At 40.8% G+C, this 17,244-nt stretch overlaps 1 protein-coding gene across 2 annotated transcripts in view; it reads left to right on the top strand.

Annotated features, from left to right (window-relative positions):
- The window catches only part of LOC126268607 (G-protein-signaling modulator 2), a 126,065-nt gene that overhangs the window by 16,492 nt on the left and 92,329 nt on the right, over nt 1-17,244 (top strand). For both annotated transcript variants that reach the window (XM_049973924.1, XM_049973923.1), the window contains exons 4-8: nt 87-229; nt 306-429; nt 3,195-3,310; nt 5,571-5,737; nt 5,871-5,968. In XM_049973924.1, coding sequence (XP_049829881.1) covers nt 87-229; nt 306-429; nt 3,195-3,310; nt 5,571-5,737; nt 5,871-5,968 — 648 coding nt within the window. The remainder of the gene's footprint in view (nt 1-86; nt 230-305; nt 430-3,194; nt 3,311-5,570; nt 5,738-5,870; nt 5,969-17,244) is intronic.

Below are 17,244 nucleotides of genomic sequence, written 5' to 3'. Positions count from 1 at the left end.
GTAAAATATTTATTAATTTTTTAATTATAAATATCAGCAAATTTCAAATGCCTTCTCCATTTATAAGTTCTTTTGTCTTGTTCAAGTTAAGTGAAGGACGAGCACTTTACAATCTTGGTAATGTATATCATGCAAAAGGAAAACACATTGGGCGAGTAGGGCAGCAAGATCCAGGGGAATTTCCAGAAGATGTTAGATCATGTCTCCAGGAAGCTGTGAAGTACTATGAGTGAGTAAACATACTTCCATACACACCACTGTTGAATGTTTAACAACACTATGACATATTGCATTGGTTTTTATAGGGAAAACTTGCAGTTGATGAGGGAACTGAATGAAACAGCAGCTCAGGGTCGTGCTTGTGGAAATCTTGGGAATACCTATTACTTACTTGGTGATTTCCAGAAAGCTATACACTATCATGAGGAGGTAAGAACTATTTCCATTCTGTTAGGAAGTAAATATGGGAACATATGACAAACTGGCAGTTCACTACCACATACGTTTGTGAATCTGTGTTAAAAAATAAAAGCACATGACTAAGTGCTGCTTAGAAAAGGTCACTGTAAACAGTAATTTTGATGAATTAAGAAGTACAGCTTTTTGTATTCTTTTTGTAAAGCAGGACTTGAGCCGTGATATCTTCATAAACCATGAAGTTTTTCTTTGTTTGTTATACAATAAACAGTAATATCATACAGCGAAACTACACAAGTTTGTGAACCTGCATTATCAAAAAGGAAGTGAGTACGTCCTGTTTACAGCATGTCACTGACAACAGAAGCTGCATTATTCCTGGCAGTAGGTGCCACAGGGCATGTTAAACAACTGTGCTACAATAATCGTGTTGATGTAATTACCATCCATATGTGGCATTACACTAATCATTGTTTACTGTTTGTGTTACAACAGTGCAGCATCTACTCAGTAATATTGCATGTATAAACACAATCTGTTTCATTTGTGCACTCCTTTTATTTATTTATTTATTTATTTTTGTCCCTTGGAGCTTGTAAGCCATCTGATCTTGGCTTACAACTTCTTACTTTATTCAACACTTGGTTCATATTTACTTAGGGTGTTGTTTGGAAACAGAACATTATAGATTCTTAAACTAATGACGAAGCTTCAAGTGTAACAGTGCAGATACTTTATGCTCAAAAGCCAATCTCAAACTCTCACATGAGCTAGAAAATACTGTATGCTAAATGGTGTAATGTTATTTCTTCTCGTCAGTGACTGAAATTCATTACAATACTGCTAACATTATGTAGGAATTACTTAAAATAGCTTAAAGCCTAACCCATCGAATACAAATGAGAGGCATTTTGCAACTGGTGTATGTCTAAAATTATTGTCACTCATCTAAGATGAAATATTTACAGTATATATTGTTGAAGAAATGTTATTTATATAGAAACTAATTTCGAGGATGTGTAACTCACTCTGGCCCGCATCTCGTGGTCATGCGGTAGCGTTCTCACTTCCCACGAACGGGTTCTCGGGTTCGATTCCCGGCGGGGTCAGGGATTTTCTCTACCTCGTGATGGCTGGGTGTTGTGTGATATCCTTAGGTTAGTTAGGTTTAAGTAGTTCTAAGTTCTAGGGGACTGATGACCATAGGTGTTAAGTCCCATAGTGCTCAGAGCCATTTGAACCATTTTTAACTTACTCTGGGCAACAGTGTCATTGAATGCCATTCTGTATGTACACACATCAAAAAACATTTTGCATCACCTTGCTTCCAAGAGTTCCGGAACCTGTACAGAAAATTGAAATAGAGATCAACATAAACATCAATTCCACCCCCTTTATTGCTCATGAAAACCACACATTGTATGTAGTTCCACCATACAGCGAGACCTTCAGAGGCGGTGGTCCAGATTGCTGCACACGCCGGTACCTCTAATACCCAGTAGCACGTCCTCTTGCATTGATGCATGCCTGTATTTATCATGACATACTATCCACAAGTTCATCAAGGCACTGTTGGCCCAAATTGTACCATTCCTCAATGGCGGTTTGGCGTAGATCCCTTAGAGTGGTTGGTGGGTCATGTCATCCATAAACAGCCCTTTTCAGTCTGTCCCAGGCATGTTCGATAGGGTTCATGTCTGGAGAACATGCTGACCACGCCAGTCGAGCAATGTCGTTATCCTGAAGGAAGTTATTAATGAGATGTGCATGAGGGGGGCATGAATTGTCTTCCATGAAGACGAATGCCTCACCAATATGCTACCAATATGTTTGCACTATCTGTCGGAGAATGGCATTCACATATTGTACAACCGTTACGGCGCCTTCCATGAACGCCACTGGCGTACATTGGCCCCACATAATACCACCCCAAAACAGCAGGGAACCTCCACCTTGCTGCTCTCGCTGTACAGTGTGTCTGAGATGTTCAGCTTGTCCAGGTTGCCTCCAAACACTTCTCCAATGATTGTCTGGTTGAAAGCATATGCAACACTCAGTGGTGAAGAGAATGTGATGCCAATCCTGAGTGGTCCATTCGGCATGTTGTTGGGCCCATCTGTACTGCGCTGGATGGTGTCGAGGTTGCAAAGATGGACATCACCATGGACGTCGGCCATGAATTTGCGCGTCATGCAGCCTATTGCACACAGTTTGAGTTGTTATACAACGTCCTGTGGCTGCACGAAAAGCATTATTCAACATGATGACGTTGCTGTCAGGATTCCTCCGAGCCATAATCTGTAGGCAGCGGTCATCCACTGCAGTAGTAGCCCTCAGGCAGCCAGAGGGAGGCATGTCATCGACAGTTCCAGTCTCTCTGTATCTCCTCCATGTCTGAACAACATCGCTTTGGTTCACTCGAAGACACCTGGACAATTCCCTTGTTGAGAGCCCTTCCTGGCACAAAGTAACAATGCAGACATGATCGAACTGCAGTATTGACCGTCAAGGAATGGTTGAACTACAGATAACAAGAGCTGTGTAGCTCTTTCCTCATGCATAGTTCTTTACATCTTTGGGTAGTGACTTCTCTGAACAGGCAAAGGGACTGTGTGTGTGATACAATATCCACAGTCAACATCTATCTTCAGGATTTCTGGGAACAGAGGTGATGCAAAACATTTTTCGGTGTGTGTACATACACTGCTAAATTTCTAGATATTCACTAGTGTTACAATGCAGAAACTGTTTTGTAAGTAGCCTTTTCTTTCCACCAGAGATTGAAAATTGCGAGAGAATTTGGTGATAAGGCTGCAGAAAGGAGAGCCAACAGCAATTTAGGTAATTCTCACATATTTCTTGGTGAATTTGAAGCTGCAGCAGAACATTACAAGTAAGTTCAGTATTAAAATATGCTCTATTTGGCGCATGCTCCATTATTTTCTTTCAAATTGTATTACATAGCTTTACCTGTGGCCACGTGTGATATGTTTTACAAGACTCATCAGTTAACTGTTAAGATATAAAATAATTCTGATGTTGTCTTGAACAGTTCAGTTGCAATTAATTAATACATTTTAGCTTTTAAATACTAGTCATATACACAGCCACATAATTTTTTTTCCTGAGGGAATGAGGTATATAAAAAAATATTAACATATATTTTTCTGGCGCATTTCTCAGGTTACAGCTGAATACAATTTTAAGTACACAAGTTGGTATTTCATGTAAAAAAAAAAAAAATGTGTTCAAGTGATGCAAATTTACATACCTCCTGATGCTGTGGATTTCAGTCCACAGCTGGCTTGCAAATGGCTCCTAAATTGCATAGTTGCTTGCTTTGCCACTTATAGAATGCATGCTCCCATTATTTGACATGAAGGCAATGCAATTGTGGGACAGTAGATCCCACAGCAACATGTGCCGAGTGTGCGTGAAACTATTTTCTTGGTGCTGATCACCAGTGGTCTCCATAAAGTTACGTGTCCAAAATACAAAAAATTAATACTATTCAGCCATGTCTCTCGGTGACAGTTAAAAAAACTGTGTGGAATTGTGTCTGCGGATAACGTCACAGGTAGTACTTTGCATAGGTATATACTCGCGCGCGCGCGCACACACACACACACACACACACACACACACACACACACACACACACACACACACACACACAAAATCCATCCATACATACACAGACACAAGCAGACATATTTAAAGGCAAAGAGTATGGGCAGAGATGTAAGTCGAGGCGGAAGTGTGGAGGTAAAGATGATGTTGAATGACAGGTGAGGTATGAGTGGCGGCAACTTGAAATTAGCGGAGATTGAGGCCTGGGAATAACGAGAAGAGAGGATATATTGAAGGGCAAGTTCCCATCTCCGGAGCTCGGATAGGTTGGTGTTGGTGGGAAGTATCATTGGCTGAGGTGATGTGTAGGCTAAGGATTAGGTGGGTGAGGGCAATGGATTGTTCAGTTTGGAACTGGTATAGGGACTGATGGAAAGTAGGGTTACAGCCAGAGATGGGAACCTTAAGTGTGAGGCCTTTGGGGATGATGTAACTTACCAAACGAAAACGCTGGCATGCTGATAGACACACAAACAAACACACAAAATTCAAGCTTTCGCAACCAATGGTTGCTTCATCAGGAAAGAGGGAAGGAGAGGGAAAGACGAAAGGATGTGGGTTTTAAGGAAGAGGGTAAGGAGTCATTCCAATACCGGGAGCAGAAAGACTTACCTTAGGGGAAAAAAAGGACAGGTATACACTCGTGCGGTCCCCCCCCCCCCCCCCCTCCCCCCGACTCCCCCACAAACACATATCCATCCGCACGTACACAGACCTGTGTTATCCTTTCGTCTTTCCCTCTCCTTACCTCTTTCCTGATGAAGCAACCGTTGGTTGCGGAAGCTTGGATTTTGTGTGTGTGTTTGTCTTTGTTTGTGTGTCTAAACTCGGTCTTCAACACCACCATTGTCAGGGAAATGCATATTTATTGTTAATCCATAAAATATCAGCATCAGTAAAACTCGGAACACTATGTATGCATTTCAGTTTTGTGTTACACTGACCATCGTATTGAAATTGTGAATCTGTGTACTTGCAAATATTCCTATTGCCATTGTTTATTTCTTGAGTGAGACAGTCAACCTCTGCTTTGAACTGTCTGGTGATTAGTGGAGCTGTGGTTTGTGGTGACATAACACAAAAAACCTGTGAGCTGCTGCATTTTGCTTGCTGTGGTGTTTGTCACAGACAATGTATGAATAAAAGTAAAATAAATAAAATGGACATAATTTAAATGAATCATTAACTAGCAATTTTTGCTCACTCATCATAATTTATCTTCTGCCACATAATGCACTAGTTAAGCAACTGTTTGTATTAAAACTTACATATTGTCAGGACTGTTAAATCTCAGTTGTATTACAAAAACTTTGACATTTTGTTCCTTTATAGTTCCACTAATGGACTATAATGACAATTTTAAAATCAATTACAGATCATTCATTGAGAATGGCACTATTTTTTATTACTGTGAAAAGTAATTGATGTCTTGTCTTTTTTATGAACATATTCCTAACAGAAACTGGACGCACTTTGTATATAGCGTTGTACTAAAAGTAACATTTGTTTTGTGTATTTTATAGGAGAACATTAGTGCTAGCACAAGAATTGGGAGACCGAGCTGTCGAAGCTCAAGCATGTTATAGTTTGGGTAATACTTATACCTTACTTCGAGATTATCCAACTGCTATTGAATATCATCTACGCCATCTAATCATTGCACAGCAGCTGATGGATAGAGTTGGAGAAGGTGAGTACATATCTTTATAAAATGGTTTTACATTCCTTACTTCCTTTCTGAACTTTGATAAGTTGGAATTGTTTTGCCTTTGTCAGTTTTATTTAAAAATTAATACAACCTGGAATTTTCTGTTGATAAACAGGACGAGCATGTTGGAGTCTGGGTAATGCGCACTCTGCAATGGGTAACCATGAAAAGGCACTTTACTTCGCAAGTAAACATCTGGAAATTTCAAAAGAGGTACCGAACTTTTACTTTGTGCTTAAAATCATACTGGAATCATTTCTTTAAAAGAGGAAGTTAGGTTTGCCTTCAGGTTGATCATATTATTTTCAGCATCATATGTATTCTAATGACCACAGTCATAAAACCTATCCCGTCTATCCATTTATTCCACCCCAAAATGACTGTTCGTAGATAATCTGGGGGACTGGGTTTGTAAGAGGACTCATTTGTTAGCGGCTGACTTGGAGGAGGAAGCAGGTACAAAACTGTTTCTTAAGCCAAAATCCATTTTGTGTTGGGCTCACACCAGAATGTAACAGACAGTAGCTGGCCCGTTATTTCACTGTCTGGATATTGATCAACACTAAATTGAGAAACATGACACAGTGAAGCCAATAAATAATGAAATACAAAAAATATTTTAGGATTAAGGAGACTACTCACAGACAAGCAGAAGCATTGAGTTGTCAGTGTGCATACATGGATGAAGGAAAACTTCCTAGCTTTCATACTTATTCTTTCACAAGCTAGAGCGCGTGCGCGCACGCGCCCACACACACACACACATACACACACACACACACACACACACACACACACACACACACACACACACACACACACACACCTATGCCCCTGCATGCTGCAGAACTAGATGTGATGGCACACGTACATTCATTGAACAGATAGGGCTTTTAATGTTGGAATAACTTTCTGAGTAGGTGTTCACATCTAGTTCTGTAGAATGATTATGATGTGAATCTCCACTTGAGAAACAATACAGTCATGCTGCAGTTACTAGTACATAATCACTTCTCTTCACCAAGGCTTACCAATGTACTGAAATATGCCTGATACAAATCAGGATATTTAGAGGATCACCTGTTGACAATTAGAAATCTTGCTGAATTTTGTTTTATAATGTCTTCTCTGTCGCATATATTATGTGAAAAAATTTAGTTCATTTTTTTGTGCATTGTGTAAAAAATGTTACATTTGAAGCATTTCTGTACAGATTAATTTTCTATAATAATAATGAGTTATTTATCATTTTTAGTTAACAAAACTAAAAATACCAGGAATGTAAAATAACAATTTAAAACATGAAAATTATACAAGTAAAATAAATAATTTAGAATATATATTATCTGTATTTATTGTAAATAAACTCTCTTTTTGAGTTTGCTAACAACTACAATTAAACTCAAAGAGTTTTAGGAAACTAGTAGTTTTTACCACAGCTTTTTGTGTTGCCATAATAGAAATCTTGTTTTGTGTATTTGCTTCTATTCTTATAGGAAATTTGCAACTTTTTTAGCTCAACAGATTAAAAAATAATCAGTGGGCTTACTTTAAAGTTATTTGTTCACTGTCCTGTAATACAGGTTCACTGAAACTGAGTGAGTGTGGCTCACTTCACTGGATTTTGGGGAACCGGTTTTGTCTGGTGTCAAGAGAAGGCAAAAGCAGAAGTGTGGGGGTCTGTTAATTGTTCTCAGTTTCAAACATACTGTGAATAATGGAACCCCTCAGGGAAAGGGCAGCAAGGGACAAGAAAGGACACCAGGTACACTCAGTGTGTATGCTGGGAGCCTCATTCAGCATGTTGAAGAGTCTAATCTAGCAGCCAATGAGGGAACAGGGTGCAACCAGCTGCATTGGACCTTACATTGCCTGTTGTCTAGGCTCTTGAGGCCTTACATTGGTCATTCCAGTAACTGGCAGTGGAAAGTTGAGAAGTCCACCCTTGAACTTAGAGTTTCAATCAAGTTCCCAATTGGCAGAATTGTCCCCAGAACTGATCATGGGCCTTTAATTGTGAGTCACATGGAAGGACTGAACCAGAGACTTCGAAGGTTCCGTGACAAGCTAGGATGTGATTTCCTCAACTTGGCGCCATAGGTTTGAGAACTGTAGGGTCTTCCAATTTGTCAGGTGTGCACAACACATCAGATGCTGTTACTCAGGTAGTTGATTGTGTGTGGGTTACAGGCAAGGTTTTTTTTTCGATTAGGTGACTCTCCTACCAATCTAGGTAACTATAGCTGTAGAAAAACAAAGAGGTATCAGTGTGAGATAAAGAGAGATACCTCCCACAGGTGAGAGTATTAAAATTCTAATGGTTAACTGCTAAAGCATTCGCAACAAGGTGCCAGAGTTTTGAGCGCTCTTGAAAAGCCATGATGCTCAGATAATATTAGGTACAGAAAGCTGGTTGAAAAATAAAATTGATAGCAGTGAGATTTTTGGCAAAAGATTTAATTATATATTGAAAGGATAGTGTACTGAGATAGAAATTGAAGTCGCATGTGAGAGTGTGTGGGCATAAAATGATAATTGGATTTTTCTATCGCCCACGAAACTCATCTCCTGATGAAACCGAAAACTTGAGAGGAAACCTCAGTTATCTTGTGCATGAGTTCTGCAATCATAGTGTAATCATTCGTGGAGACCTTAATATTCCAACAATCAATTGAGAAAATTACAGCTTTGTTAGTGGCCGGCTTGATAAGACATCCTGTGAAAAATTACTAAATGCCTTTTCTGGAAACTGTCTAGAAGAGATAGTTTGGAACCCCTTACATGTTGGACACATTTTGGATCTAATGGCAACAGATACATCTGACCTCTCTGAGGATGTCCACATCAAAACTGGTATCAGTGACTATGATGCAGTTGTGACAACAATGATTAGCAAAGTACAATGGACAACAACAACAAGTAGAAAGATATATAAGTTCAGTAAACTAGATAAAAGTCAGTAGTGTCCTGTCTCTATGCCGGAACTTTCACAACAAGGCAGGAGCATTTAGGAACTACGGTTCAAGTTTAAAAGAATAGTCGACCATGCACTGAATAAATATGTACCCAGTAGAACTGTTCATAATGGAAGGGACCCTCCATGTTATACAGTCACTGTAAGGGAACGTCTAAATAAACAGACATTACTGTATAATAGGTGTAAAAGAAAATTTAGGGCTGCAGATAGAGAGATACTGAATGAAACATGTTTGGCTGTCAAGAGAGCAATGTATGGTGCCTCCAATGGTCACCATAGCAGGATATTGTCAAATGATCTTTCACAAAACCCAGAGAAATTCTGGTCATTTGTTAAGGCTGTTAGTGGTACCAAAGCTAGTTTCCAGTCCCTAGCAAATGAAACAGGAACGGAAATTGAGGGCAGCAGAGCAAATGCTTAACTCCGTTTTAAAATATACCTTTCCAAAGGAAAAGCCAGGAGAATTGTCCCAATTTTATCCTCGTACCACTCAAAAGATGTGTGAAATTGGTATAAGTGCCATTGACATTGAAAAACAGCTGAAATAGTTAAAATTGAACAATGCTGCATGTTCCAATAGAATCTCTCTCTGATTCTATAGTTGGAAAAAGCTCAGGTCACACTTGTATACAAGAAGGTTAGTAGAAGTGATCCATAAAACTACCTTCTAATTAATATCCTTGACATTGATTTGTTGTAGAATCTTAGAACATATTCAGAGCTCAAACATAATGAGGTATCTTGAACGGAATGGTGCCGTCCTCCATGTCAACCAGCATATGTTCTGAAAACATCGATCACGTGAAACCCAACTTGTAGTTTCCTTGTGTAACAGAGTGAAAGCTGTGGATCAAAGCATTTGGGTAGATACAGTATTTCTTGCTTGCTGAAAAGCATCTGACTCAGTATCACATCTACACTTATTGTCAAAAGTATGTTCATATGGTGTATGAAGTGAATGTTATGACTGGATTGAGGATTTTTTGGTAGGGAGGATGCAGCATTGTGGATGGAGAGTCATTGTCAGGTGTAAAAGTAACGTAATGTGTACCCCAGGGAAGTGTGTTGGAACTCTTGCTGTTGATGTTGTTTATTAATGATCGTGCAGACAATATTAATAGTAACCTCAGACTTTTTGCATATGACGCAGTTATCTGTAATGAAGTACTGCCTGATAGAAGCTGAATAAATATTCACTCACATCTTGATAAGATTTCAAAGTGGTGCAAAGACTGGAAACTTACTTTAAATGTTCAGATATGTGAAATTGTGCACTTCACGAAATGAATAAATGTAGTATCCTGTGACTGTAATATCAATGAGTCACTTTTGGAATTGGCCAACTCATGCAAATACCTGTTTAACACTTGGTAGGATAATGAAATGGAATGATCACATAGGCTCAGTAGTGGGTAAAGCAAATGATAGACTTCAGTTTAATGGTAGAATACTGGGAAAGTGAACTCAGTGTGCAAAGGAGATTGCTTACAAATAATGTATGCAACTGGTCCTCGAATGTTGCTCAAGTGTGCGGGACCTGTACCATATATGAACAACAAGGGATATTGAACATATACAGAGAAGGGAGGACAAATGGTCACAGGTTTGTTTGATCCATGGGAAAGTGCAACAAAGATACTGAAGGAAGACTTATGAAGATAGACATAAACTACCCTGAGAAAGTCATTAATAAATTTTCAAGAACCAACTTTAATGACGACTCTAGGAATATACTACAAAGCCCTACATATTACTTTCATAGAGGGATCAGGACAAGATTAGAATAATTACTGCACACTTAGAGGCACTCAGACTATCATTCTTCCTGTGCTCTACATGTGAATGTAAGGGGAAGAAAATCTAATTACTGATACAATGGGACTTAACCTATGCCTGGTTTGCAGAGTGTAGATGTAGATGTAGGTAGTTTAAGTGTGTCTTGGAGTGTGCCAGTTCAGCCCTTTCAAGATATCCGTGATAGCCTCCTGCAGATCAAAGAAACATCTGACCATTCATGCTGTCCTCCTCTGTGTACATTCAATATTCCTTGTTTGGTACACACTTGAGCCATAATCTAGGATGGGTTGCTCGAGTGATATGTAAGCAGTCTTGTTTGTAGACTGATTACATTTCTCTTCTGTTCTAGCAATAAACTGAAGTCTACCACCTGCTTTACCCACAACTGAGTGTATGTGATTATTCCATTTCATATCCCTAGAAGGTGTTCACTCAGGTAATTGTACGAGTTCTCCAATTCCAAGTGCGACTCATTGATACTGAAGTCACAGGATACCCCAATTTTTCATTTTGTAAAGTGCACACTTTCTCATTTATGAACATTTAAAGCAAGTTGCCAATCTTTCCTCCACTTTGAAATATTATCAAGTTGTTTCTGAATATTTATGCAGCTTCTTTCAGACTGTCGTTCATTGTAGGTAGCTGCATCATCTGCAAAAAATCTTAAGTTAATATTAATATTTTCTGCAAGATCATTAAGATACAACGTGAACAGTAGGGGTGCCAACTCACTTCCATGGAGCACACACAGTTATTCTACATCTATTGATGGCTTTCCATCCAAGATAACATGCTACATCCTCCCTACCACAAAATTTCACTTGATACCCCATATGGCCATACTTCTGACAATAAGCATAGATGGATACTGAGTCAAATGCTTTTTGGAAATAAAGAAATTCTGAATGTTGCTTGACTGCCTTGGTCCAAAGCTTTTAGTATGTCATGTAAGAAAAAGTGCATGTTGGGTATCACAAGATCGATGTTTTCGGACTCCATACTGGTTGTCACAGGGGGGCTAGCTTAAATGCAAATTCAAAGAATGGAAACTGCAGGCAGGAATATCAACAGTGTAAGGAAAAGATAGATTGCTACTTACCGTAAAGAAGCCACGTCAAGTTGCTGACATAAACAATTAAGACACTCACATATAGCTTTTGGCCACAGCCTTTATCAGTAAAGAGGACACACACACATACACACACACACACACACACACACACACACACACACACACACACACACACACACACAACCACCAACTTCAACATCACCCGGGATGCAAGCAGCAATCTGGAGGGCTTGGGGAAGGGGAAGAGGAAGGGGAAAGGACAGTAATGTACAGTTGGGGAGAGAGCCAATGCTGTCTAGTTGAATATGCAGGGACTAGACTGCCTACAGGCACAGTGTCGGGGATTGTGGGGCAGGGAGGTGCTGGAAAAAGGAGCAAAAAAAGGACAAGAGTGGGGAAGGATGAGCAGGTGGGTTGGCAGAGGGCTGCAAATAAACGGGGTAAGAGATGAGAATGTGGAGGAGATGATAGGACAGAGGGGGTGGAAACTGTTGGGTGGAGGGTGTGGGAACAGTATGCTACCGTAGGTTGAGGCTGTGATAATTATGGGAGTGGAGAATGTGTTGTAAGGGTAACTCCCATCAGCACAGTTCAGAAAATCTGGTGGTGGGGGGAAGGATCCAGGTGGCTTGGATAGTGAAGAAGCCATTGAAATCAAGTGTGTTATGTTCAGCTGTGTGTTGTGCCACAGGGTTGTCTACTTTGCTCTTGGCCAGAGTTTGGCAGTGGCCATTCATCCTGGCAGGCAGCTGGTAGGCAGTCATAACAATATAAAAAGCTGGGCAATGATTGCAGCAGAGTTGGCCACTTTCACAGGTGGCCTGGCCCCTGGTGGGGTAGGATAAACCTGTAACAGGACTGGAATAGGAAGTGGTGGGTTGGGTGGACTCGATAGATTTTGCACCTGGGTCTTCTGCAGGGGTATGATCCTTGTGGCAAGGGGTTGGGATTTGGAGTGGCATAGGCATGTTGTGGATGTTGGATGGGGTGGGAAGTATCTGGGTTAGGATGTCCCACATTTCAGGGCACGATGATAGGTAATCAAAGCCATGGCGAAGGATGCAGTTCAGTTGTTCCAGTCCAGGCTGATACTGGGTGACAAAGGGAACACTGTTATGTGGCTGGTTTATGAGGGTGATGGGAGGATTGGAGGGGAAATGGCACAGGAGATCTGTTAGCGGACTAGGTCCGGGGGATAGTGCCTATCTGTGAAGGCCTTGGTGAGACCCTGGCCATACTGAGCAAGGGAGTTTTGGACATTGCAGATACGCCATCCCCGGGTAACCAGTCACTGTCATTCATAACAACAGTGGTGGAACCTTTGTCTGCCTGTAGGGTGATTAGGTCAGGGATTGCTTTTAGGTTGTGTGTGGCTGTTCCTTCTTCTACTGAAAGGTTAGTGTTCTGGGGAAGGAAGGTGAGGCTAAGATGGAGGTAATGAATTCCTGGAAGGTGACCAGCAGGTGGTTAGGTGGGGGTGCGGGGAGGAGAATCACAGTTGGATGGTGGTATGAACTGGAGGAGGCAGGTTTCAGTGGTTTTGGTTGGAGGGATTGGCGGCAAAAAGTGCTTCCATTGCAGGTATCGGGAGGAGAGTAGATCTTTGACAAATCCAGCATGTTTAAATTGTGGTGTAGGGCCAAAGGTGAGGCCTTTGGATAGGATTGAAACCTCTGTGGAGCTGATGGTTTTGGTGGAAGTGCTAACAACAGTGTTACCGGAATGTTTTGGCTCTGGATTTGGTGGAGGGTTGGTAGGGAGTTTTGGGGGATGTGGCAAGTTGAAAAGGTCGGCTAGGCAGGGTTTAGCTGCTATGAGGGATGGATGAGGAGGAACACTGTGGATACGATAGGGCTTTGAATAGTGGTGCCCAAGGCAGCAGTAGGATTTCAGCAGGTTGGATAATTTGTGGAGGCGGTGTCTGGATTGCTCCTCCAGGTGCCAGAGAACTAGGTATTCAATTTCAGAGATGTGGTGGAGTAGGGATTGCAGAGTAGTAGTATACTGCAGAGATGTTTCTGGGTTTTCTGTGCCATGGAGATGTGTTTTTGCTGTACCAGGTTTGTGATGGCCAGAGATTGGCTGAATCAGAAAAGTTGTAGGTCATTGGGAAAGGAAGGGTGGGATCCAGAGCAAGGAATCTTTACAGTTAAGCTGTTTGGGCAGGGGGATTCCATGGTTTAGGCAGCATTTGAGAAACAGAATGTGGTACTGGGTTTTAGCCAGGGAAAGTAATACTTTACTGAACTTGTGCAAAAAGATGGAGCAAGGCTTCATTGTGGCAGGAATGGTACAAAGGAAATGGGAATGACTCAGAAATGGGAAAAATAGATGTACATGGTTGGGAGAGGAATTGGAAAACGAAGAGACATGTAAAGACATTTAAAAAATACGTATAGACATGCAGAAACATGCACAGATATGCAAAAATATTTACAGATACATAAAATTGTAACCAAATATTTAAAGATGCACAAAAATACTTGAAACCAAGTAAAACTACACACACATGTTAAAAATGTACAGAAACATGGGTGAAAAGAAACAATGATATTTGGTATGTGTATGTGTATGTTGCGATGAGCAAAGAGGGGAGTTGGGTTAGGTTGTGGATCAAAAGTTCATGTAGCATGGGTAGGTGTGGAAAACAAAATTTTAAAGTCCGTCAGGCAGAGCGATGAAGTGGGATCAATAGAAATAAATGTAATTAACTGTCAAAGGAGAGAATCTGGGGCATTAGATGCTGCATCAACAATCCACGTGGTCTCAAAGTCTGAGGGGTGCGCAGACGGTCATTGATACAGTGTGACTCAGAAGCAGATGCGAGTTGGAAGGCAGTGAATAAGCACAGGAAAGAAGAGAAAGAAAGGACATTGGGAAGAGTAGTGCTGTAGAGCAGAATAACACAGGAAAACATCACAGGGTTGCAGGAGGGAAGAAAGGAGTTCAGCAAAAATTAAATGCTGGAAACTCCAGGCAGGAACATCAAAATATAGGAAAAGATAGGTTGCTATTTACCATAAAGACGTTATGTCAAGTTTGAGACACGCATGATTAAAAGATACTCGCTTATAGCTTTTGGCCACAGCCTTTGATAGTAAAGTGGACACACACACACACACACACACACACAAAAGCACAAGCACAAGCACACCTCATGGACACACACACAACTGCCAACTCCAGCATCTCGGGCCGGAATGCAACATCTCATGAGATGCAAGCAGTGATCTGGAGGGGTCGAGAAGGGGAAGGAATAATAGTGTACTGGTGGGAAGAGAGACAAACACTGTCTGGTTGAGTGTGTAGAGACTTGACTGCCGACAGGCACAGCATCAGGAGGTTGTGGGTCAGGAAGGTGGGAAAAAGGAACAAAAAAGAACAGGAGTGGGGAAAGGTGGGCAAATGTGTTGACAGAGGGCTGCAAATAAACAGGGTGGGAGACAAGAATGGGGAGGAGATGATAGGACAGAGGTGGTGGAAACTGTTGAGTGGAGGGTGTGGGAACAGTATGTCAACTGTAGATTGAGGCCAGGGTAACTGTGGGAGTGGAGAATGTGTTGTAAGGATAATGCCCATCTGCACTGTTCAGAAAAGCTGGTGGTGGAGAGAAGGATCCAGATGGCTTGGGTAGTGAAGCAGCCATTGAAATCAAGAGTGTTATGTTCAGTTGCATGTTGTGCCACAAGGCAGTCTACTTTGCTGTTGGCCATAGTTTGGCAGTGACCATTCATACTGGTGGATAGCTGGTTGGTAGTCATACCAACTCTGATAGGGATTTCACTGGATCTCTGTTCAGTTTTAATGATTTCAACTGTTTCTCAATGCCAGTAAAAGTATAACATTTATTTCATTCATCTTTTCAGTGGTGCGAGGATTAAAGTGGGGCAGCTCACCTGGGTTTTCCTTTGTAAAGGAATATTTGGAAATGGAGTTAAGGATTTCTGTGTTTGCTTTCCTACCCTCAATTTGAGTTCTTTCTCATTTGCCAGTGACTGGACACCAACCGTGATGCCACGAACAGCCTTTTCATATGACCAGAATTACTTTGGCTTTCGTGAAAGACCATTGGTCAGTATTCTACTGTGGTACCCATTGGAGGCCTCAAACATTGATACCTTGAAATCCAAATGCAGTTCATTCAGCATCTCTGTCTATAGTCTTATGCTTTTTTATATACCTGTTATGTAGTAGTCTCTCTTTATAAGTTTCTTTACAGTGACTATATTCCATGGAGGATTCCTCCCATTATGAACTGTTCTACTGGGTATGTATCTATTCAGTGCATGCTCAACCATTCTTCTAAATGTAATCCATAGTTCTTTTAATGCTCCTGCAGTGCTGTGAAAGTTTCAGATTCTTCATTGAGATATGATTCTACCTCTGTTTTTTTTTTTTTTTTTTTTTTTTTTTTTTTTTTTTTTTTTTATCTAGTTTGTTGAACATTATATATCCTTCTACTTGTTTTAGCTGCCCTTTGCATTTTGATAATCATCATTGCCACAACTGTCTCACGCTCACTGATTTCAGTTTCAATGTGGACATTCTCAAGAGGTCAGGTCTGTTTGTTGCTATTAGAGCTAATGCATTTTTGTCATTAATGGGGTTCTGAACTAACTTTTTTAAGTAGACTCCACCATTGATTGCAGTATGACTGGGGAACAGGATTTTCTCTGAAGTTTTCGGTTGCATCAGGAGGTGAGTCTCGTGCTTGATAGAAGGTTCCAATCACAACTTTATGTCCACCACTGATAATGTTACAACATTCACCAAAATCTGCAGTTAGTTGTGTCCTGTTCCCTTCAAGGCTGCCACAATAGCCTCTTCAACTTGTAGAATGAGGCCCCCGCAAATACACACTAAATGTACCTGATATTCCTTCCTCTGGCCTGCTGCCATTTCTGTAAGGGATTCCACTACTCGTCATACATTTGAACTGCTGATGAGTAATAGACCCCTGCCCTTTTGCATTTGCCTTCTCTTGACACAGGACAAAGAGGGTATGCAAACAGGTGAAGAAAGTCCCACTGGCTCATTTTCAGTGGAAGACAGAACCTAACACCTGTTGCTTAGGGGAACATCTCAAATCCATCACAGTTTCTGTCTATCCTGTGCAGGATGCCCATACTTACCACTGACAGGCCACTTGTTGTCAAGTGGACAGGTAGTAGCAGATCCTGTACTTCATGTGGAGGAGACAGGATTCACGGGAAAGAATAGTACTTTAGCTACCTTTGGTAACTCTGGTACACAACCCTCCAGAGCTCTGCCAAAATACAATTCAAAGCATCTGCCAGTCATTTGGCAGTAATCAGGACAGTTTTCAGTTGCTTACGAACATCAACTACCTCATCCCGTGTTTGAGAACAGCATTCACATTTGGGTTGCGTTGTGGCTGGTGCAGTGTTTTACAGGACAGTAAACAAATAACTTTAAATTAAACCTGCTAATTATCTTTTAATCTGCTTGGCTAAGAATATTACTAATTCCCTTTAAGAACTGAAGCAATCAGTAGATGAAAGGAGATTTCTGTTAGGGCAATAGAATAACCTGCAAGAAAAATTACTGGTTTCCTAACTTTATGAGGTTATAGCCACTAATAAATTTGAAAATAGCATTGACTTAGGACAAATGTAGATAATA

The sequence above is a fragment of the Schistocerca gregaria genome, chromosome 1 (genome assembly GCF_023897955.1).
Source record: "Schistocerca gregaria isolate iqSchGreg1 chromosome 1, iqSchGreg1.2, whole genome shotgun sequence".
Taxonomy (NCBI): domain Eukaryota; kingdom Metazoa; phylum Arthropoda; class Insecta; order Orthoptera; family Acrididae; genus Schistocerca; species Schistocerca gregaria.
This window is presented reverse-complemented; position numbering and strand designations above follow the sequence as displayed.